At 39.7% G+C, this 23,518-nt stretch overlaps 1 protein-coding gene across 3 annotated transcripts in view; it reads left to right on the plus strand.

The window, feature by feature from the left end:
* RERG (RAS like estrogen regulated growth inhibitor) overlaps positions 1–6,096 on the plus strand; it is a 93,379-nt gene extending 87,283 nt beyond the window's left edge. For all 3 annotated transcript variants that reach the window (XM_072954308.1, XM_072954307.1, XM_072954306.1), the window contains 2 exons: positions 2,725–2,798; positions 4,361–6,096. In XM_072954308.1, the coding sequence (XP_072810409.1) occupies positions 2,725–2,798; positions 4,361–4,768 (482 nt within the window). In that variant the 3' untranslated portion in view covers positions 4,769–6,096. The remainder of the gene's footprint in view (positions 1–2,724; positions 2,799–4,360) is intronic.
* The last annotated feature ends 17,422 nt before the right edge of the window (positions 6,097–23,518 follow it).

Below are 23,518 nucleotides of genomic sequence, written 5' to 3' on the forward strand. Positions count from 1 at the left end.
AGAAGAGACTTAAAGAAAAAAATAGTTGACATGGCATGAAACCCCATATTCAGCTTGGACCAATCACCGCTGCCACCCGCTGCTCTGTCTGTGGCCAACATTCCCTCATTTCCTGCCTTTCATCATTTTCATTTCAGTTAACAAACGGCCAAAGAATCACACAACTTCATACTATTTTCATTATATTTTATTTCCCCCCTCCTGTGGCTTTCTGTGGTTGAAATACATATCCTATTCATCATGGAAGCAACTGAGAAAAATGTCCCTGTCTGTCAGACAACTTTTGGTGCAAAGAGATGGACTGGAGCCCAGAACTCTGTTTTCCAGGCTCCAGGGCTGATGCCAGTCCTTTTAAAAAGGAAGGCATTTTAAGAACAATTTTTGTTCAGATGTTAAGTAGTATTGCTAGCTATTATATATTTTTTGAAAAAATATATTGGATTTTTTTTTTTTTAGAATTTTTGAATCTGTGTTCAAGACTGAAATGAGCTATGATGTTTTTTCTTTTTTCTCTTCTTATTACTTTTGTAATACTTCTCGTTGGAGTTCATGCAATGCCCCACAAAAGGGATTGGGTAGCTAGCCTTTTTTTTTTTTTAATTTCCTGTAACATCTTATTTAATGTTTAACAGAAATCTTCTATTAAGCCAATTGAGTGTAGTTTTTTATGATAAAGAGAAATCTACAATTAGCATTTACATTTCTTTACTGGCTATTGATCTAGTTAAGTGTTCTATTTCTCATTGTATCAGTCTCTTCATTTTTTTTCCCTCCAGAATTTATCAGGGTGTGAAATTTGTTTGGTATACAGTTCATAATATTATTTTATTTTTATTTCATCAGAATGTGTAATTATTTCCTCTTTTTATGCTAAATTTTGCTTGATCACACCTTCTCTCTTAATTTACTAGTCAATATTGCCAGATTCTTACCTCTCCCACCCTCCCTACTTGTTTTGTGTGTTTTTTTAATTTTTCAAGCCCCATGCTTTGGTTTTGTTAACCTTACCTAATTTTTTCTGCTGTTTTCTCTTTTACTTCTTTCCTTATATCTTCTTGGATTTATTCAGTTTTCCTCTTCTAATTTTTTTTCTCTTATTCATTACTTTTTGTTTTTTGAGTTTTTTTAGTGGAGCTACTGGGGATTGAACCCCCCCTGACCTTGTGCATGCTAGGCCTGTGCTCTACCACTGAGCTACACCCTCCCCCTCCTCGTGTAATTTGTTGAATTGAATATTTTACTCACTTTTTTCTGTTCTTTTTATTACATCATCATTTGCAATAAGACAAATACATTAGCTCCCTCAAACCTGCCTCTGGCCTCTTCCCCACCTCCACCCTGGCACTTTGGTATCACCTAGAATTGTAATTCTAGATTGATTTTGCTGTAGTTTTGTTGCTTTTCTTGACTCCATTAAGATCTTGAATTCGGTTTAGGTGCTGAGAAGTCCTGTGTCGATCTGAGTCACATGCTTTTGTAGGAGATGTGCTTTTTTCCTCTAGATCCTTCCAAGTTTTCCTCTTTGCCATTAATATCCTTAAACTTTGCTGTCACAGGTTGAGGTACGGGACTTCTTTCCTTGTGTGTCCTGCTAGTCCTTCTGATCTGATGTTGTTCAATGCCTCTCACCCTGGGGCATTCTCAGTCATTACAGCCTCAAATATTTTCTACCCCTCTATGTATTTTATTCTCTCTTTGAAGTTCATTTTATAAGAGAAAGTAGCATGACTATTTCTGTCATCCATACCTCTTACATTTTATTGTCACGTTTTCCTTCTTACCATTTCCTGGAACTTTTCTGGGAGACTCCTTCAACCTAAACTTCATCAAAGCAGTCAATCATTTATCGAGCGCTTTATGTCAGTTGTTCTAGTTTCCATCTAGAGCAGCACCAGTTGGCATTTATTTTAACCTCTGGTTTCCATTTCATGTGGTCAGGGACATGCCCAGAGCCACCAAGTCTCTTATCCCTGCTGACTTCTTACCCCAGCAGAGCTTGGGGACCACTGCGATGTTAACCTACCAGCCTCCAGCTCGTACTGAGCTGCTGGCACTCTTCTACCTTGAAGAGACAACATGAACAAGAGAACTCTGCTTTGTCCTTTCTCCCCTCCATGCTGCCCAGACCTCCTCTACTTTGGGTAACTGTTCCTCCCCCAACCCCCAAACAGTAGGGTCCAACCACCTTCTACTGCCCCCCAGGTTCCCCATAGCTTGACACGGTCATGCTTCACACGGAGAGTCTCCACTTCCCTCTAGTGTTTATCACATTTCTAGGGCTGAGGTCTGGAAGTGAGTAGCTCGTCTATATGCTGTCTTGTTAGGAGCAGGAATTAACATGGTTCCAGGAGCTGGATTTTCTGGGGTATCAAGGTAGAACACACTTGGTGGGAGTCACTCCCTCATTTTAGGATGTGGAGGCCCCACTTTAGCAGGAAGAGAACATCAGGAAGCTGGCCTCATAGGAGAATAAAGTAAGAGGCAAAGAGACTCTCCCATGCTACATCCCAGACACCTGCGGCTCTTGTATTAGGACCTGTCACTTCCAGGAGCTCCCAGGGTACAGAGCTGGCACAGATTCTTCCACCTCCTCCCTCTCTTTCCTAAAATGACCATTCCCATATGCTCTAAAAACAGATATACTCTTGTGACTAATCTGTAATTTTAAGGGTCAAATTAAATCATGCACTTATTTTTTACCTTTTTTTTCGCTCGTTCCCTCAGAATCAACCTACCGACACCAAGCGACCATTGATGATGAAGCTGTCACCATGGAGATACTAGATACTGCTGGTCAGGTGAATAAGGAATCCAGCTAAAATATAGCTTGGGTCAAACAAAAATGAAACACACATAGTACGAACAAAATTAAGACATTGTCCTACAGTTAACTAATGATGCCTAAAGTCTTTTTTTACTTAACTATCTAGTCATTTTATGTATTAACCTATTTGCAGCAGCCTGTGTATGCTTCCTTATGTGAATTACCCAGTACTCCGAGAGGGTTTTGAAAATGCCATAAGATTCACATGATATCATCTAGAATGAAATTGCCCACCTATATTTGGGAAGATCACAAGATATTAATAGGCTTGTATGGTTTAATGTGTGTTGGAACGCTCTGATCAAGTTAAACAGATGTTTTTACCAGAGAAGTTCTCAGAGCCTTTTTATATGCTTATGTATAAGGTGAATCTTTAAGAAATTTACTATATATTATATTCTAAACTTATATGACCTCAGAATCTTTTTTCAGAATATTTTTAGGACTCTCTCCTGTAATATCCTTTCCAAGCCTCACCAGATCTGACTGAAAATTTGAGCCACGTCATTGAACAATTGCAACTTACTTAAAAAAGAAGCTAATATGAATTTGCTTTGCAGCTGGTCAGTTTGGAAATCATAAACAGATTTGTAGATAGGTGTGGTTCCCAAGGATGGGCGTGACGACTAAGAATGAGAGTTAGGAAGCTGAATGATTTCATGGTACTTTTCAGTGACTTAGGATCCCAAGAAGATTTGAATTAAAGTATATAATCCAAGAAATATTCTTGTAGCTAATTATACACTTTCCCTTCTCATCACTGCCTGCTTCCTGTATATGCTCTCACCTTCCACCCAACACTGATTCCAAAGAGAGAGGCCACAGGGAAGTACAAGCCGGCAGAAGTTACTTGAACCCATAAAGACGATGCATTTTCAAATCACTCATGCTACCTTCTTAGGAAGGACTCATCACCGTATCTGAGAATTACTTCAAATGAGTTTCTCTCGTTAGGATGACTGCATAATATTTGGGCTGTTGAGATAAAAGGAAAAAAAGGCCAAATCCCCTGGCGTTGAGTTTGACTCTCCATACGATTTTTCACGTTTTATTTTCTGCCCTGGTGGCTAATTATCTCTAATCTGAAGAGAGAAGATTAAAAAACAGAAATCAAATCAAAATCAAAACAGTTTCAGTAAGCTGTGCCTCTGATTCTGATCTCCAAAGGGTGGGGTAGGGTCTACTTGTCTGCTACCTATTTGCCAATTCTTTAATCGTGATAAAAGTCTCAGAGCCAATGTGCTCAACTAAGAGGATAATTTATTTACAGTTCTGGGGATTACCGATTTCATGATGTGGCAAGAAAAAATTAGAAGCTGAAACTTAGTGTCTAGGCAGTTAGACAATTTTTAGTTCCCTAAGTAATGCTTCTATTCCAAACTGAGAAGGTAAGCTTATACAGGCAGACTGCCAAGAGACTTTAATGACATTGAATTATAAGGACTAGTAATTAAGGGATCTCGGTAAGCATTTGCAGCGTCCACATGTTGCAGTTACTTCCAGGTCTTCTGACTGCTGTTTTTTCCTTGCTGATAGGAAGACACCATTCAGAAGGAAGGACACATGCGATGGGGAGAAGGCTTTGTGCTGGTCTATGACATTACTGACCGGGGAAGTTTTGAGGAAGTCCTGCCACTTAAGAACATCCTGGATGAGATCAAAAAGCCCAAGAATGTGACTCTCATCTTGGTTGGAAACAAGGCTGACTTGGACCACTCCAGACAGGTTAGTACAGAGGAAGGGGAGAAGCTGGCCACAGAATTGGCCTGTGCTTTTTACGAGTGTTCTGCCTGCACCGGAGAAGGGAACATCACCGAGATATTCTACGAGCTGTGTCGAGAGGTGCGGCGCCGGAGGATGGTCCAGGGCAAGACGAGGCGACGCAGCTCCACCACCCACGTCAAGCAAGCCATTAATAAAATGCTCACCAAAATCAGCAGCTAGGCAGCTCTGTTCTTGGGAAGGCCCTGCGCAGGTGGGTCAGGTCATCGGAAACATTTTCTTGCTTTTTGTTTCTCCCCCCAAATAAAATACTCCATTCCTCGTTCTGACTCTGGGCAACGTCTGGGCTTCCCATGGGTCCCAGCCTCCCATATGTTGGGAAGTTATCGAGTGTTTTAATGCCGTTTCAGTCCTGACAATCTCTCCTTTTCCTGCTTGAATAAAATGCTCTTTACTGCAGTTTGAATATGTAATCACCAGATTCTGAAATGGCTGGGTTCGTAAAGCTATTTTTAGGCACCTTCACCTTGCTTCAGTAGGTTAAAGTCTTTTCAAAGGCATTTTAAAGTTCCATTCCTTGTCAAAGTCTACAAATGATCACCTTAGAAGTCTAAGATGATAGAAAATACAGTGAAAACACGGGAAGAATGGCTGAGAGGTAGGACCAGGGAATAGAGTCTTAGTTCCTATTTGAAGAGAAGATTTTCTGAATTATCTTAAATCATCTAGTTGCTTTTTTTTTTAAACCCTTGTCTGGTTCTTAAATTCAAATATGTTCTCACAAAGTTTTCCATGGTCCTAGAGAGTTTCATTTCAGGTTGAGCTGGTTCTCTCCATGATCTATTGATTACTACACCCTAATTGTTCTTCTGTGGCTCCAATAAAATTCAATTATTACAGAGACAGCAGGGGCCCCTCAATTCAGCTCCTGCTAGGCCACTTCTCACCCAGCCCAGGGTGATGGAAAGACAATAGGAAACTTTTCACCAAACCCTGTGGATTTAGAATCAGAGGTGTCTCATTCATTTCTCTCCCTACTTAATCATTTTAGCAGAAAGACAACATTCCAAAATACAGGAGCATTAAGAATGAAGCTTAACAACCCTTCTGTTGGGAAGCCCAGGCTCTGTTCGAGGCACAGTAAGAAGAATTAGCCTGTGATTCATTAGGTTGGCTCTGAGGCTTCTAATATTTTGGATTAATTAATTCACTTAGGAGAATTCAGAAAAGAATGAGTGATTAAAGTTCACTATACCTGAATAAATGTGTACAAAACAGATTCTTTTATTGTGAAAGTACAGTCAATAACTGATAAAGCATTATGATTCTTTTTTTTTTCCCTGTTATGCCCCCATATATCAAGATTTGGGCACTTTATTTTAGAAGAAAATATATATCTTTTACATACGTGCGTATTTATAAATGCATAGATATATGTGTAAAAATGTGTAAGAGCTGGAGGCTTTAATTCACCAATGCATTCGGACAACTCGTTGTAACTGACTATTTTATGTGACTATAATAAAAAGCATAATTTTCACGTTCTGTCACATTCGGGCAGTCTTTCTTGCGATAACGGGAAAAGTTTGTGATTTTAGGAGAGACCTCAGGAGACAGCTGGATTGCAGAGTTGACGAATCAGTGAATGTGATATAAAAAACAAGCACCTGTTCACCATAATAGCTACTATTTTTACAGTGCTAACGTTGCTGTTTTAAACACCGTATGCATGGTCTTATTTTCCCACAATACCCTATGCAAGAGATAGTGTTACATTCATGGCTGTAAGGATGAAAATACTGAACCACGAGGGAAAACAAGTTTGCACAGCTATTTAGTGGGTGGAGCCAGGATCTGCACCCAGAGAGGCAAAGTCGGACTGCTTAGCCCTTACTATTACCTGCTTAGAGTATATTAGAGGACTGAGATACATATTGTGTTTTTGAGCTGTTGGAATGAAGATATAAGAAGGAGAAAATTTTGGAAATTAAAGACTTCATTTAGAAAATGAAGACTCGCTTTATTTTTGCTTTTATTTCTTTATGAACAAATATTTACAGACAAGCTGGACATAAAACTTGACACACGTTAGTCCATTTGATGGTTTCTGAGCTGAATCTTGAAGAACACAATTGACCCTTAACACGGGGGGTTAGAGATGCTGACTGTTCACGCAGTCAAAAATCCATGTGTAACTTTTGACTCTTCCAAAACTTAACTACTCATAGCCTACGTGTTGACCAGAAGCCCAGGCAATAACATTAACAGTCTCTTAACACATATTTTGTATATTAAATGCATTATATACTGTATTCTTACATAAAGTAAACTAGAGAAAAGAAAATGCTATTAAGAAAATCGTAAGGAAGAGAAAAGGCAATTACAGTACTGCACTGTATTTATCCACACCGTAAGTTCATATCATAAGATGAATTGTCTGTCAATACCTACATCAATATTGTCTTATATGATACAAAACACTGTAGAGTTTATACGTATTAATAACACTGACATCAAAAATGAAAAGATCGTGTGAAAGAAATTTGTATTTCTTTACAGATATAAAAATTCATGCACTGATAACGAAGAAGCAGCAATATGATTGCTTTCTGGTAGCCTGGTGTAATTGATAAGAGTGTTTCCCGGTAGCCTGGCCTATACACTAAAGAATGAATAGTTATAAAACTTGTATGCTATATGGTGTTACAGGTGTATTTATAAAACAGTATTGGAAACAACATTGCATTTTTTTAAGAAACCACTTGCCCAAAATGATAGGCTGACTCATAGTTTCTTCAATGAGAGAGAGAGGTATATCATACTGTAATGTAATTCTTTGAAAAAAAAGTTATAAAATGGTAAGAAAACTAACGCATTATTAATTTTACATGAAATATTGCTCACCTTATGCCTGTGTAAGGATAGACTAGTATCTACCTATGTTTTATCCATTCATGACATACCTAATTTTTACTTAATTTGATATTTCCAGGCTATGTCTTTTCTTTACAAGTTTTTCCAAATTGAGACAAATCTCCAAAAATTTTTACGATATATTTATTGAAAAAAAAATCCACATATAAGTGGACCCACACCATTCAAACCTGTGTGTTGCAAGAGTCAAATGTACATATACAAGTTATCCACGAAACAAAGTTGGCGAAAATATCCAGGCAAAAGAAATAGTGTGGAACCAAAAAATGGAGACATGAAAGGTGCTGGTAAGTGTAGTAACTGAAAGAGTTTAGAGAGCCACCTGTCACTCTTCAGGAAGAAAAGGGAAGGGAAGCCGAGAGAAGGCATTAAAAGAAAGAGAAGGATAAGGGGTTTGGAAGTAAGAAAAAAATGTCAGAAATTCATAAAACTGCAAGTTTTGGTAACCAAGTATTAAAGGACTAAGTAAATCAGTTAGCTGTGATTCATTTTCAGTAATGTCCATTTAGACAGGGTAGGGAAAATGAAGGCAGAGTGAAATTGTTTTTAGAATGTTGTCATCTTCTAGAATCACATTCTCTCATGCTTATACGCAGGGGTGAAACTCAGCCAGTTCCTATTAAGAGCAAGCTCCTAAGGAGACACAGTGCAGTACCCGGATGCCATCCTACATCAAACACTAAGGTGAAATTTACAGCCACCAACACCAGCAACTTCCCGAGACGTATGCATACAAATCCAGACCTGTTAAAACATAAAGTCACTGGCAAAAGTCCCATCTGGTAATTACAGAAGAACACGAGATTGCACAGCTACAAATTAGTTACTCCTCTCATGCCTCAAGCTTCTCCACAAATGAATATTATAAACAAGTTGGGTTTTTTTAAATAGTGTTTTAATGATGGAAACCTGCGTGTTCTTGAATCATAATGATGGGTTGTTATCACCACACTACCACTACCAACACTTGCTGTTTGGAATTGATTTTCTTTCCAGAGTCAAGGGACTTTTTTTCTGTGTGTTGTGTTTATACTCATGTACCTCACAGCACTGAGAGAAGGGCCCCATTAGCCAGGACTTCCCTTTTAAATAATATGTATAATACTTATATATACATAGGTAAACACACCTTGTGTTCTAAGTACAGTACCAACCAAGCTTTCTTATTAAAACAGCCTATGTTCACTTTGAGGATAAGAAAGAAGCCAGTTCACTTGGCCAGATTTAATCAGAATAAAGTTGAATTCAGTTGTCCTGAGCTGATGACTTAACGAGGAGAGTCTAAGAAAAAAAAAAATGAAATAAATAGTTTTACTCCATAGGTTTGACATGCTACATTTAGCAAATTCGGTATTCCCATATATATGAGACTGGTTTTTGACTATTTCATTGGTCTGTTTGTCTCTTCAGGGTCTAGAACCATACATAGCATTTTAAAAATTGAGCTTGATTATATTATGTTATAATTACTCCTGTTACAGCATGCTTTTCTGTAAGAGAATATATGATCTTCCAAAATCTTTTTGTTTTTGGCTTTTAAAATTTTGATTGAAATGTGTCTTGGAGTAACCTTTGAGTTGATCTTGCTTGGAGTCCTTTGAGCTTCCTGTAACTGGAGGTACATATCTCTCCCAAGATTTGGGAAGTTTTCAACCATTATTACTTTAAATCATCTTTCTGCCCCTTTCTCCATTTATTCTCCTTTTGGAACTCCCTTGATGTAGATGCATGTTGTCCCATAATTCACAGGCTTTCTTCACTTTTTAAATAATTTGTTGTCCCTCTAACTGGCTAACTTAAAATGATCTATCTTTGAGTTAGCTGATTATTCTGCAAGATGTCTGTTGTTGAAGCTCTGTACTGAATTCTTCAGTTCTGTCATTGTATTCTTTAGCTCCACGATTTCTGGCTGTTCTTTTTTATGGCTGCTATTTCTTAATTAAATTCATTTTGTTCATCCATTGCTTTTTGGATTTTGTTTAATTGTCCAGTTGTGTTCTCTTGCAGTTTACTCAGTTTCTTTAAGATGATCAGTGTGAATTCTTTGTCAGGCAAATTGTAGAAATCTATTTATTTGCTGGCCAGTTCCTGGAGCTTTTTGTAGTTTCCTTTGATGGTGTCATATTTGCCTAATTCTTTGTGATCCCTGTAGCCTTGCATTGGTATCTGTGTGTTTGAAGGTGCAAAAACTGTTTCCGGTCTTTACACACTGATTTTGGCAGGTAAAAACCTTTTCCTGTCTGTTTCCTAGGCTGATGGAATTACTTCCGGAATTCAGTCACGTTGTGTGGGAGCCAGTTACGAGGCTGTTGTTCATTCTGCTCTAGGGTTCACAGTTGGTAAACTTGCTGCCAAAGGCTTGGGCAGGCGGGAGTCCTGTCTAGTCCCTGGGTGGACGGGACTGCTGCCGGCACCTTGTTCAGGAGGGTGGCTGTGGGATAAGAGTCCACTGCAAGTTTCACAGTTGGGCCCTCAGCAACCCTGTTGTGTGGTAGGCATGACTCTCACCACTTCTCTGGGAGCGCTGCTTCCTGGTCACTGGATGGGTCCCTGGGTGGACAGGACCAACCCCAGCTTGTGACTGAGAGGGGCTGGATCTGAACCCAGGGTTGTTTCAGGTTCCACAACCAAGACTGCTGTCTGCAGACCTGGCTCTGGAGCCACAGATGGGTTTACCTCCCACCAGGTCCCTGGGTGGCTGGACCAGTCCTTGACTGTGGATGGAGGGGCTGGAGCCTATTATGGGTCCCTTTCAGGATCTACTAAGACATGGATGTGAGTGTTTCCCACCCGGTCCCTGTGCCAACTGGACTGCTTGCAGCTGCGGCTGCTAGGGGCTGGTATCAGGCCTTTTCAGGATCTCTCGGGGTACACAGTGGACCCCATTGGCTCACTAGGCCAGGGGCACTACTCATGGACTTTGGCTGGAAAGGGCTGGAGCTAAGCGTGAGGCCCTTTCAAGATCTCCGAGAGGGCAAACAGGAGTATCTCCTGGACTGGCAGGTCTGCTGGCAGACACCAGCTGTGACAGGGTTGGAGCCAAGTGGAGGGCCCTGCGGGTCTCCCAGGGCACAGCTAGCCTGCCTCTTTTTGGGTCCCTCCCTCTTAGCTGCAGCACAGAGGGCAGGTCTGCTGGCACAGGGACCAGATGGGATACATTCCCATCCATGCCACCAGGGACTGAAGGGACCCTGTACCTGGTTCCAGCTTCCTTACAGCTATAGTCTGCCAGCAGGCTTCAGGGCCGTGGTCCCCCCAGAAGACTCTCCTATCTGTAACCCCAGAAGTTCAGAAAGGGCCCAGTTCTTGGCTCCAGCCCCTCCCAACTGCAGTTCATGAACAGTCCTGCTGGCACAAGGACCCTGGTGTTAGACCCTTTCAGGATCCCCAGGGGTGCAGACGGCAGTGTCTCACGCCTGGGCTCTGGCTGCGGATGGGCTAGAAGCCACTTACAAGGCCCTTTCAGAATTTATATTCTAACCAAGTTTGGCAGGCTTACTACCCCCAGGGCTCTCGGACTATGACCAAGAGGGCCTGGGGCAGGTTCAAGGGCCACCTCTATTATCTGGTACGCAGGTGGGCGTAACTCCTCCAGGGTCCTTTGGTGTGTGGTGTGAAACAGCAAAGTCAAATTCCTGAAAAAGAGAACACTTTCAAAGCAGCCAAGCATAGTGGGTAGTGGATGGACATACATGTGTACAGTGGAACAAAGGGTGGCAAAGTATAATTATATTTTTTGAAAGCAGGCACTGATAAGTTGAATTGAATACACTGTAAATCTTAGAACAACCGCTAAAAACAAAAACAAAATACAAAAACATAAATGTAGCTAATTAAGTCAATAGTGTTTATAGAATGGAATCATAAATAATCAATTCAAAAGAAGGCAGGAAAAGAGGAAATAAAGGAACAAAGAACAGATGAGGTAAACAGGAAAGACCAAGATGGTAGCTTTAAACTTAATCCTGTCTGTAACTACATTAGCTGTAACAAGTGAGAGCAGACCACAGAGGAACACCAGCAATACTTCCAGGGTAGTAAATTTGTAAACTTAAAACTGGCTTATTGATTGCATGCGAATCATATCTCAAAAATGCTGAGCAGGAAAAGAAATATATCTTTCAGTTGGGAATTCAGCATGGAGGACCTGTCCAGGAAAGCCATCCTGAAATCTACTTAAAATAAATGTTCAGCGTCTCAGAATAGGTTTTTAATTTGCATCTTTTCTACTCAACAGAGTACCAATACTTTATTTTTAAACAGTTTCATTCAAATCCTCCATGTTCCTATAAAATTTCAGGCTCCCTGGCCTGACATACCTCTGGTCACTAGCGACCCATTGCAAGTAACGGGACATTCTGTTCCCTGGTAAACCCAACGTCCATTTTATCTTTCCTTAGGATCCGTGAATGAGTGCTTGGACTTACTGAGTTTGGGAGTGCGTGTGTGTACATGTGTCTGTCTAATTTTTACACGTTTTATGAGAGAAGAAAATACTTTGGTTTATACAATGATGGAGTGTTTTTAAGAATAAAACCTGACTATTTAGTAATCTAGAGAAGTGCTTGCGGATGTCTTCTTAATGGTCCTTCATGATTTATGAGATCTAATAAACATTGTCATTAAACTTTTGTTTTATCATCCTCTTCATCTTCTCACTGTTATGGGAAGCCAAGGGCTTATTGAGAAAAGCAAGGGAAGGTGCTGAAACAAATATAGGATATTGATTGCCTCCATTCCCTGAGCTTCTGAGTCAATCTATGCACTGGAAGTGTCCAGCTACAATTTATGTTCTTAACATTTGCTTGTAAATTGGCTTTGGGGGATGCTGAATGCAATTTCCCTGGAAAATAAAGTTATAAATCATATCAAGGTTCCCCAGCTTGTCCATAGCAGCCTGTTAACCCATAACATAGCATTTTTCTTGGTAAAGAATACATTAAACATAACATTTCAAAAAGGATAAATGTGTTTTCAGCATCCCCTCATCTCTCCCACACATCCTGGTGTCCCACTGTCCCTTGGACCCTTCACTATATATACTTTCTTTGGGGAGTGGGGCAAATTAGGAATTTTTAAAAAGGATGATTGATAACACAAACATATCTAACTGGTGATCTCAAAGAATAGAAATACCACCAGTTAGAGAAGTAAAAGGAACTATTTTATGTAAAATAGAGGAAGGATATTTTTCAGAAAAAAGCATGCTTACACAGAAACGAGTAGTTTATACAAACACACAAGAGACAAAAGGAACTTGGTGATTCTCTAATTCAACATCCTTACAACTTTTTTGAGCCTATAGACTGCTACTAGTTTATCATTTTTAAAAAAGAGGATTTTGTTTCAAATGATTGGAAAAACAGCATGATTTGGGTTTTTTTTTTAATTGATGTACAGTTACAATGTGTCAATTTCTGGTGTACAGCATGTCTCAGTCATGCATATATATACATATATTCTTTTTCATATTATTTTTCATTAAAGGTTATTACAAGATGTTGAATATAGTTCCACAACAAGAAGAACCCAAATAGATTTACACCAAGACTTATTATAATTAAGATGGCCAAGGTTAAAGATAAAGAAATGATTCTAAATGCAGCAAGAGAAAAACAAAGAGTGAGTTGCAAGGGAACCCAAATACATAAAGCAAATACTAACAGCATGTTAATATAAGAAAAGCACCCATTCATTAATTCATCCAAGTATTTGCATTATGCTAATGAACGTTGTGAATCAGTAACTGTGACCTAAACTCACTTGGCTATGATGATGCCCCTCACAGGACTGGTGTTCTGCGAACTCTACTTTAGGAAATGTTTTCATCGCATCTTCAAAGAAATCGCTTCCATCAGTAACGGAGAGTTCTCTGCTCTACAGGAGGGTCGCTTTGTAGGATGTGCTGTCTCTTGGGAGTAGTCCTGCCCCATAAAAATATACTGTGAGCCATATATGGAAGGCACAGTTTTCTTTTTTTAATCTATTAGATTATTATTGGTTGTCTAATCTCCTTTAAAAGTAAAAAGAAACACATGTAATTCATTTTAAGGTATTGCATTTAACCCCATAGATCCAATATATTATCACTGCAACTTACAATCAGTATGAAATTAATTCATGAAATATTTCACAATCTTGTAGTAAATCTTTGAAAGTCACTGTGTAACTTGCAGCACATCTCAGTCTGGACCAGCCATATTTTAAGAGCTCAATAGCCACATGTGGCTGGTGGCTATTGTATCAGATGGTGCAGTTTTAAAATAGTTTAACATCTATTGAGTCTTAATCTTCCTTTATTTTGAACAAATCCAGTCACTAAAAACTTGAAATTAGAATCCTAAAATTTTAGACGTGAATGTGTTCTTAGAAATCATTTAAGGCAAGCCGCTCGATTCTGTCACAAAGTAACAGAATAGCAAGGGGACTGGAATGCAGATGACATTCTCCTGGCCCCTGATCTGCTCTACTGTTTTAAAATGGAAACATTAGGATTTGAATTTATAAAAAGAATTGCTGGCTTCACCTTAAAAAACAATCACTACAGTATTCCCCTTAAATTTTTTCCACCTCCTGAAAATATAATACATGATTCTTCAAAATAAAAAATCAGTTTGCAAACACATTTTCCAGACTTCATCTCCTGCATAAAGTGATGCCACCTGCTCGTTTTGGGTGCCAAGCTAAAAACAGGGCATATTTTGTAGATTAAAGAGCAACTCTTGTCTGTTGCTACATTTTCATTGTATGAGGTACTTAAGTCCGCTTTACAAACAGATAATAAACTCGGCAGCCTTAGCCAAAGCAGTAATATGCTGGTCCTTCTCCATTTTTCTCAGGAGAAGGGGCATCCAGCTTCCATTCATCTGCTCAGCTTTTGTCCCTAAGCCAAATGATATCACTTAAAACTTGAATTTTTAAATTCACTTTGCAAGTTTTTCTAGCCAACTTATTCTACTGGCCTTGGGGAAAAAAACAGAAATATGAAAAAAATTAAGACATTTAATAGGCAAATCGAGATTTAGTTATCTATGCAATCTTTATCAAACTATTTTTCAATGGAAAATTGGGGCATTTCACATCCACATTGGCCTTCTGCAAAAAGTGGGTCATTAATTTTGCTGGCTTAGTTTTATTACTCTGATCTCTAGCTAATAGTCAATGATGCACCCAAGTCAACCAGGGTACCAAATGAAAGCTTTTATGGAAGAAAAGGAATATAATCAAAGGGTATGTGAAAACAAAGCAGGCAGAGCACTATGTATCCAGGTGTCTTAGGGACAATGACAGAAAAACAAACGAGATAAGCTGCTGTAATTATGTTTCCAGTTGAAATTAATTAATGGTGAATCAACATCCTGTCTCCAGCTACCACCTTAGCTAGCAATCCATTAAAATCGCAGCTCAACGTGGGGAACAGAAATTATGTCAGACAAGTGACGCTGCTGATAAATGATCTGATCGTGTCCATAAAACATCATAAGCCATTAAAGCAGATAATAACTCGTCTCACCAGCTCTAATTACTGGGCACCTGTCCACATAATGCTGTTTCTGAATTCTGCATGAACTCAAATGAAGCTCCACTCTGGACTGCCAACCCACCAGATGTTATTTCCATGTTGCAAGTCATGTCCTTGCCAAAGAATCAAGGGTGAATCATGGGGGGAAAAATCTGAATCCGTAAGTAAATAGCTATTTCCCCCAGAATCATCTTGGTCAAAATTTATTGGGAGCACACTAATAGCCAAGCATCCTATTCCATCTCTGCATGGCTTGGAGGGACTCTAATAATCCCTGAGCAATCCTGACACAGCTGAGCACTCGGTTCCCTACGGTAATGTTTCTCAAAATACGGCCCATGGAACAATTTTAACAGAGTCATCTGGGAAGCGTGTTTAAAATTTAAATGCTGGACTCACTCCAGACGTACTAAACCGGAATATATAGGAGCAGAACCTAGAAATCTGCATTTTAACCAACTCCCTAAGTGATGATTGCATCCATCGATGTACACAAGGTACAGTGACAGCCTTTTCAGTAGGGCCAATGAGACAGAACAAGAAATCTACTCTACATATATCAAGTATCTAGTTTCTGAAGAATCTATGAATCTTATGGGGTGAGGAATTATCTCTCAATTGTTACCATTTTCTGCTATCTGACAAAAGGATGTGCCATTGGGTCTTCACATTTCTGTGCAGAAGGCAGAGTTCTCCAATGTTCTTCGAGTTATAAGAGCTTTGACAAAAGCACCTGGGTGGTTGGCATAGCTCCTGGAGACAGGATGAAACTGAGTTTCTAATGAAGCCTCTCACTTCCAACTTTATAGTAGTACTTGTTTAATTAAAATGGTATAAAGAACAAGGTCACCATCAGGCACCTGAATATGAACAATTCATTTTTGTTTGTTTGTTTTGCTTCCTGAACAGATATTGTCTTGAAATAGCCTTGGCATCAATTTATCAGGTCCCTTTAATGTGCAGTCCTTACTTAAATTGGGTGGAGATGTATCTAAGGCATGGGGGAAAGGTGATAGATAGACTAATTTCTGATGCCTCCAAGAAGTATCTTGAGGGATCAGCTTCTCCCAGCAGCCTGTAGACAGCTAACGTGTTAAACACCCTCAGTGACACTGGGACCTTACCCTGCAGAGAGAAAAAAGAAGCACTCAGATCTTGTGAGGAGGTGCCAGGCTGGATTGCACCTGGGGAGGATGGTGCTTTGTGCTATAGTCTAAGGTTGCTACGAGAAAATTGAAAATTGTTTAATCAGGTATTGGGAGAGTCATGAAGAAGTAAGTGCAAATGTTATCTGAAGCTTTTTGCATCTCAAGCATCCAGATTATTCTGCATAATAGAAGGGGCCTTGTCTCTAGGTACCAACAACTGAAAGTCATAAAATCTAGAAAGTACTGACCCTTTGGAAGGAGTATGCAATAAAGCAAGACAAACTTACAACCACTTTATTGGAAGTGTAGGAGAGAGAGAAACTAAAAATGTCTAGCAAGCAGAGAATAGTACCTAGAAATTCATTGACATTCACTGTACAAAAGCTTACTTTAAAAATCAATAACATTCTGTTTACTTAATGTTAAATCTACTTGATTTTTCTTAACTTAATAGATACTTGTGTGTTTGACCATCTAGTCTTGTTTTTGTTACACAAAGTCCTTGAATTTTCCAGGGCAGGATCTTCTGTCTCTGGGATTTTCAGGAATTTGGGCATAATGGCTCAGGGGGCATACAATATAGTTTACTTTCTCCCTTCACAGAGTCTTCCAAACAAATATACCTCCTCTTTATCAAACTCATCCCCAGGGCACCTAAGAAATACATGACTTGTATTAAGTAGTGTATTTTCAGTCTTGGCTGACAGAAAGTATGCAGTTTGGCTTAAGCGTGATTGGAAAGGTCAGGGATGAGGGCTTCAGGCATTGATGGATCCAAGGAATTAAAGCATAAACAGATTCTATTTGTCTTCAGTCTCTAGTCACAAGGCAGGAAAAACAGTTACTGGTCAGCCCCAGGGGAGAAAGACAGTTTTTGGTAGCATTTTCTGCTGGGAAAAAAATTCCACAGACCTTGATTGTCCTGACATGTGTATTAGATCCATCCTTAAACCACTCCTTGTGATCAGTGGGTTGGGTACTCTAATTGCTCACGACCATATTTGCTCTGGCTGGAGCAAAGATCAGCCGTGCCCAGACACCACGCACTGGTTTCCCTGTGAGAGGGAGTGGTCTAGTTCTAGGAGAACGGGGATCGAGCACTGGGTCGTTTGTTTGTTTCTAAACCATTGAAGCAAATAAAATGGAACGCCATATGAAATGGCCAGTGTGCTGGTAGATGTGTTTCTCTTTGTTGCTGTCACCAGGAGGTAAAAAGGGACCATTTCTGGCTAAAGAACATAGCCTAGCCTGGTGTTCCCCTCTATTGGGGCTATCACCAGCTGGTAGGCAAGGATTCTCAGCTCTCCATTCTTTGTGGATGGGTTGGAGTGTAACCGAGCAGGACCCTGAGGGCCTTCCAGGGTCAGACCCCTCCCCTATATTCTCTGCCGTAGCTCCTCTCTGAAGTACCCAGATAACAGTATGCCATGTGTATTTCCTGAGTTTCTCAAATGCTAAAAACCACCAAAGAAAAGAAATGAACTACTTGATGATGGAGAGCATGCGGTCCCAGACCTTCTGGAGCCTAGGGGTTGATGGTGTTGACCGCCCTGTTACCTAAACATCAACCAATCAGAGAATTGTGCCTGAGCTGCTCACATACCCACAACCCCTCCTCCCTTACCTGGCCTTTAAACATGCTTTGCCGAAACCCTTCGGGGAATCTGGGGTTCTTTTGGGCATGAGCCACCCAGTCCTTCTTGCTCAGCCCTGCGATAAACCTTTCTCTGCTCCAAACTCCGATGTTTCAGTTTTTTTGGCTTCATGGTGCAGTGGGCACAAGAACTTGCCTTCGGTACCAGGAGCATACAGATATTTCCGGACCTGATAAAGATATCCTGGTTAGATCTGAAGCGGTTTCAGATCTCCCAGCAGCCAAGCTCAGCTCCCGAGCGAAGCACTCCAGAAGTCCCTCCCAAGCTTCTTCTTGTGACCTTTCTGCTCTGACCAAAAGAAACGGCCTCGAGGGCTCATGCCTTGCCTTGTTCCAGTCCACATCTCCTCTTCTCACCCCATGATTTCATCCCTAATAAAATAAGATCTTTAGATTCCCCGAGTGAATTTTGTGTGTCCAGTAATACATCATGAGCTCTTCTTTTCATGATTTGTGAACCAGAGGCTCTGAATGCTGCGTGTTTAGCTACCTGGATCCCCTCTATTAGCAAACCAGGAAACTAGCAGATTCTCTCATCTTAAAATCACCTCTCACTTATAACTTACAACCCTCTGCCCACCCAGGTTAGCGGTACATTTCCTCTTTCTCCCATTCGGAGACATCTTCTCTCTGTTACTGTATTCAGGAATTCACAAAGTTCTTTATAATTTAAAAATATGCTCACAGACTTCTGCTTTATTCTTGCTTTCATATATAGGGAATTCTATATTCACATGTTAACGCGGGACCAATGTGGGAAATCACCGCTACATTTCACGGTCCTCTTCCTAGATGAAATTTGTATTTCCACAGTCATTTTCACAACCAGGGAACCAGGCTGCCTGTGGTTGTGCTGCCTCCTGTACCTAGAGCATTATTTCTGTATCTGCCCTGTTATACCTTCAAAGGTTTACACTTGAGAGTCTACTTACAGAACACTATTTAAAGAAAAAAAAATGCACCAAAGACTTAATACCAAAGTATTAAGGTAATCGCACTGTCTCCTAGCAACAACAAAAACAAACAAAAGCAAAAAAAAAAAAAAAAAAACCAAAAAACCCCAAAACAAAAAAAGGAAGTTACCTACTTGTCTAATAATAAGGAATTTGTTTAAAATTATAGCATAGACAAGTATCTTTCATATAGACATGAATATTATCGACAAAGGTTTAAGAAATATGAGTACGTGTGACATTTTTTAAAAAGATAAATGGATGTAAATAATTCAGATAACTCTCAGCTATGTAAAAACTATGCATAAAAAGGAAAAAACCTGAATAAACTCTTAATGCAGTTGTATTTTGCTAGGTTAGAGAGGACTGGTTTTGATATTTGTCAAAGAACCTGCATAACTTTTAGGATAAGAAAAATAAGCTATCGAGAGTATTAAAAATACATACCACCTGATCATAAAGATTCAGCTTAAATATCATTTATTCAGTGAAACTTTCACGGACCTTTCTCCTTTTCTGTCTTTGTATTCACAGATTACTTGGCTTACAATGATCCCTTTTTAACTTGCATTGTGATGATTTATGTTTTTGTCAGTCTCATGATCCAGATCGTCATTCATTTAATTGTAGGAGCCGTGCCTCGTTCGACTCTGGTTTCCACAGCCCTGAGGACAGGGTCTTCTAAAAACTTGGTACTCGTTTGCAATATGTTGTGTTAAGTTGGAAGCATAAGAATTGTAGTTCTGATTTTAGTCACTGCAGTACAGCTTCCACCATCTATTAATTTTCCGTATTAATGAGCTTCTGAGGACACAGCAAGGGGCTTAAAAAAATTAAATCAGCATCTGATCCACAAACAGGAGACATCAGATGCCAGCTACCTGAGTACAAAACCAGTCTCCGGGTGAAAATCTCTGTTGTTCTCAAAAAAGAGTGAAAATAAAAGGGACAACAGACCAGAACTGAAATTATAGCCCAATGACAAAGCCCAAACTTAAAACTCCAGAGCATATTATCTGTGATCTCTGTCCAAGACAAAAATACCACTTTTTACTTGACGCGTCTGCCTCCGCTCAGTCACCATCAAGGCTTGGTTCTGATTCCCAATCGTAGCCATGATGGTGGAGCCAAAACCACCAGCTTAAAAATGTCTGGTTAGTAAAGCCAGGCATTTGTTTCCATGGGACCCAAAATAAACCAGTTGTTAAGATTTTTTTTTTAAATCTGAGGTTAGTAAATGGATCTTGTCTTGCCGAAAATTTGACCTTAATTGTGAACTCTGAGTTGCTGAATACAGATCCAACCAACCCACGTTGCAGTGTTGCACTGACCTGGGTCAGCATTGGGAAATACGCAGTTGAAGTCTCCTTCCCTTCCCCTCTTCATGTCCCCTCTTCCTCTGCGTCTCTTTCTTTTCCTTTGTCTCTCTCTCACAATATCTGCTTTTTCTTGACCCTAGCTTTTCACAACTTGCTGTATAGCAAATAAATATGTTTTTAACTAAAACCTAATTTCAGAATAATAACATCCTAATTACATTTCTTAGCATCTTGAAGTGAATACATAATCCACAATAGGTTTTAAAATCCTTTCTTCTCTTTACTCCAAATAGCTTCCCCATTCTTTCTCCTCCCGTCCGTTTCTCCAGATTCTGCATTATAAAAGCTCAAAGGACAAACCTAAAAGTGACAGGCTTTTCTCTTGGTGGGCAATAAAGAGGAAAAAAACTGATAGAGAAAAACTTTGGTGAGGATGAAGACGGGAGACACTGGGAAACTATTTGTATTTTTAATTTACTCACCATGTCTGCTTCTTATAAATGTCTTTGGGTCTTCACGTGGGAAAGAAAAACTTTCACTTATTATTATCATTCGAAATTATTCTCCCTTCTCATTTGCTTCTTACCAGCCGTTTGGAAAGCTGAAGACAAAACAAAATAGCAGTATTAAATATTGAATGCATCCTGTGTGCTAGACATTGTGATAAATGTATTTCATGCATAATTCAATCCTCAGATCAAACCTAGAAGTCAGATCTTTCCACCATTTAACAGGTGAGGACATGAAGGTTTATATAAGTGGAACTTTCTCAAGGCTATTCAGCTAGTAAGTAATAGCAGACCAAGGGTTAAACCCTGATATTTTTGACCATGAAATCCAAATTCTGAAGTACTGTTTTATATTATGTGACTCTGGCAGATCAAAGTATAACATGTATTGTTTATCTCTTATTTCTCATGCGCTGAACAGGACTGGCCGCTTCATGCCTATTGGAGAAGAGAAACATAGCAAGAAAAATACTCACGTGTACTCTCCAATTGCATCATTAGTTCATTTTAGGACTAGCTCAATAAATTGTGGCTTCCAGGCGTTTTAGAATATGGCATTAATCTCAGTATCAAGTTTCATATCTAATATATAAGAACCATGTCCAAGTTCCAAAAAAAAAAAAAAGTGTTTTTGGTGTGGGGAACATTTGGAAATGGGGCATTTTAATGTATTAAAAGATGTGGTGGCGATTGAGGTACACTTCCAAAGTAATAACAGGAATCGAACTTGGAAGATAAGAGGGTGCTATCACTAAGGCTCCCAAGTAGAAAGGAATAATGTGCCAGAAGTCAGGTGAAGCGGGGGGAGGTAAGAATTTTACCAAAATGTAAGGCAAATTGATAGGATTTTTGTTTATGGTTTTCATAATCAGTCTTTGCTTCCCATATGGCTATAAAATAAAGATAAGAAGTCTTATTCATTATAGCATTGTTACTCTCCAATAAGAAGTTGTGTATTAAATTTTCACAAACTTCTCAAGGTGAGGGCAGTGACAGTAGTATGTCCACTTTACCGGTAAAGAATTGGCTGAGAAAATTGTGTCCAAGGATACTGGGGTAGGCAGAATAACAGCTCTCGTTATTGTGAACCAGTGAATATGGCACCTACTTGGCATGAGGACTTGGTAGGTGGGATTAAGTAGAGGAACTTGAGATGGGGAAACTATCCTCAATTATCCAGGTAGGTCCAATCTAATCACGTGGGTCTTTAAAAGCAGAGAATCTTCCTTGGCTAGAGTCAGAGAAAGAGATGTGACAATGACAGAAGCAGGGTCAGAGAGATGACAGCTCATCCCACTATTGTTGGCTTTGAGGCTGGAGGAAGGGACCCATGAGCCAAGAAATTCAGGCAACCCCTAGAAGCTGCAAAGGACAAGGAAATGTTCTCTCCTCTACAAGTTAATAACTAAAAGAATGTTGCCTATAGCCTAAAACATACAGGATAGCCCATTCTCAAGGTTCTGACCTTTAAAGATATGACACTTTTCCACTGATATTAAAAAAGCTGCAAAACGGAGAATAACGTTTGTCTTGCTGGAGGTTTATAGGAACATTGTGACCAGACCTACGTGGACAGCTGCAATAACAAAAGATTCACGCACCAAGAAGTTTGAAATAGCCAAACACACCCGCTCCCCTTTTAGTATAAAAGTGGTATGAACGTTTGACAATTGCCATAATCTCATTATTCTGATATTCCTCCTGGGGAAAAAAAAACTGTTATTTCTGGTATTTTTATTCATTTTGTTTACAGAGCTCTTACCATGTGTTGCGTTGGTCGCCGTGCTGTACATGGTACAAGGATAAGTGAGACAGATTTTTGCCCACAGAGTTGAGAGTCAAGAAAGACAAGAAAAGACAAACTATAACATTTTATTGATATTGATGGAATGCTGTGCTCTGGGAGAGGTAATTAGAGACAGAAAACCTGATCCAGCAGAATGGGTGTGAGAGAACCCAGACCTCTTGGGCTGAGAATAAACACTGGGACTACATCCTGAAGGCTGAGCAAGGGCCAGCTCAGTGTGAGTGTCCAGCAGGTGAAAAGAAGGCGACTGTTTGAAGAAGGATCATGTAAAGAACATGCAGAGTGAGAATGGCAGGCCATCCATCATACTGTGTGGCTTGGGAACAAAAAGTAGGTGCTTACAGGCAAAGCTGGCTTGGCATAGAATTTTGCCCCTGTTAAATTTAAATATTCATGAAATGATACAGATCTATATGTCTATACTGGCTAACAAAACCATAGTCTAGTATAATAGAACCGTAACACAAATACCTTTAAAATGAATAAAATTTTCAGGCGCTCTGAAATTTTTCTCCAACCTACCTTCTTTTAAAAACCTGTGATAGAAATTTGTCTTCAATCATGCTAAATAATTCTTTCATCTGATTATACACTGTAACTGCCTTCTTCATAAAGAGGGCTGCAAGGGTCTCACTCAAGATAGTAAATTGCGATACAAATGTTGAAGATTGTCAGTCACGGAAGGAGGAAGTTAACGCTGTAATTCCCCTGCAGCCCTTAGGATCGCGCCCCCTGGGAGCTAAGGAAACGTCCATTTCTTCGGCAGTTTTCCTGAGTGACCCAGATTCAGCTCCACTTTGGCTTGGCTAATAAAAGAAGACTGCACAACTCCCTCAGCTCTGCCCGGGTCTCAAAGCACCTTGTTTTAGGGTCACATGTGTAGGCTTGTATTTGATGGGAAGTTGCTTTATTCCTAAACAGGATGGAGAAGGTAAACACTGCTTTTTTGGAAATAACAAGGAACAGTACCCCCTACCGGCCACGTTTATTCATAATGACTTAAAACACAAGTCCCTTTACATTCGTATTTCAATCTCACTTTACTCACAAGTCAAGTAAAAAAGTAAAGATGCCAGAATAGATAAATAAGAGAGGGATACTGGATAAGGGCAGGAGGGAGAAGCGT

This window comes from Vicugna pacos, chromosome 34 (assembly GCF_048564905.1).
Source record: "Vicugna pacos chromosome 34, VicPac4, whole genome shotgun sequence".
In the NCBI taxonomy this organism is placed as follows: domain Eukaryota; kingdom Metazoa; phylum Chordata; class Mammalia; order Artiodactyla; family Camelidae; genus Vicugna; species Vicugna pacos.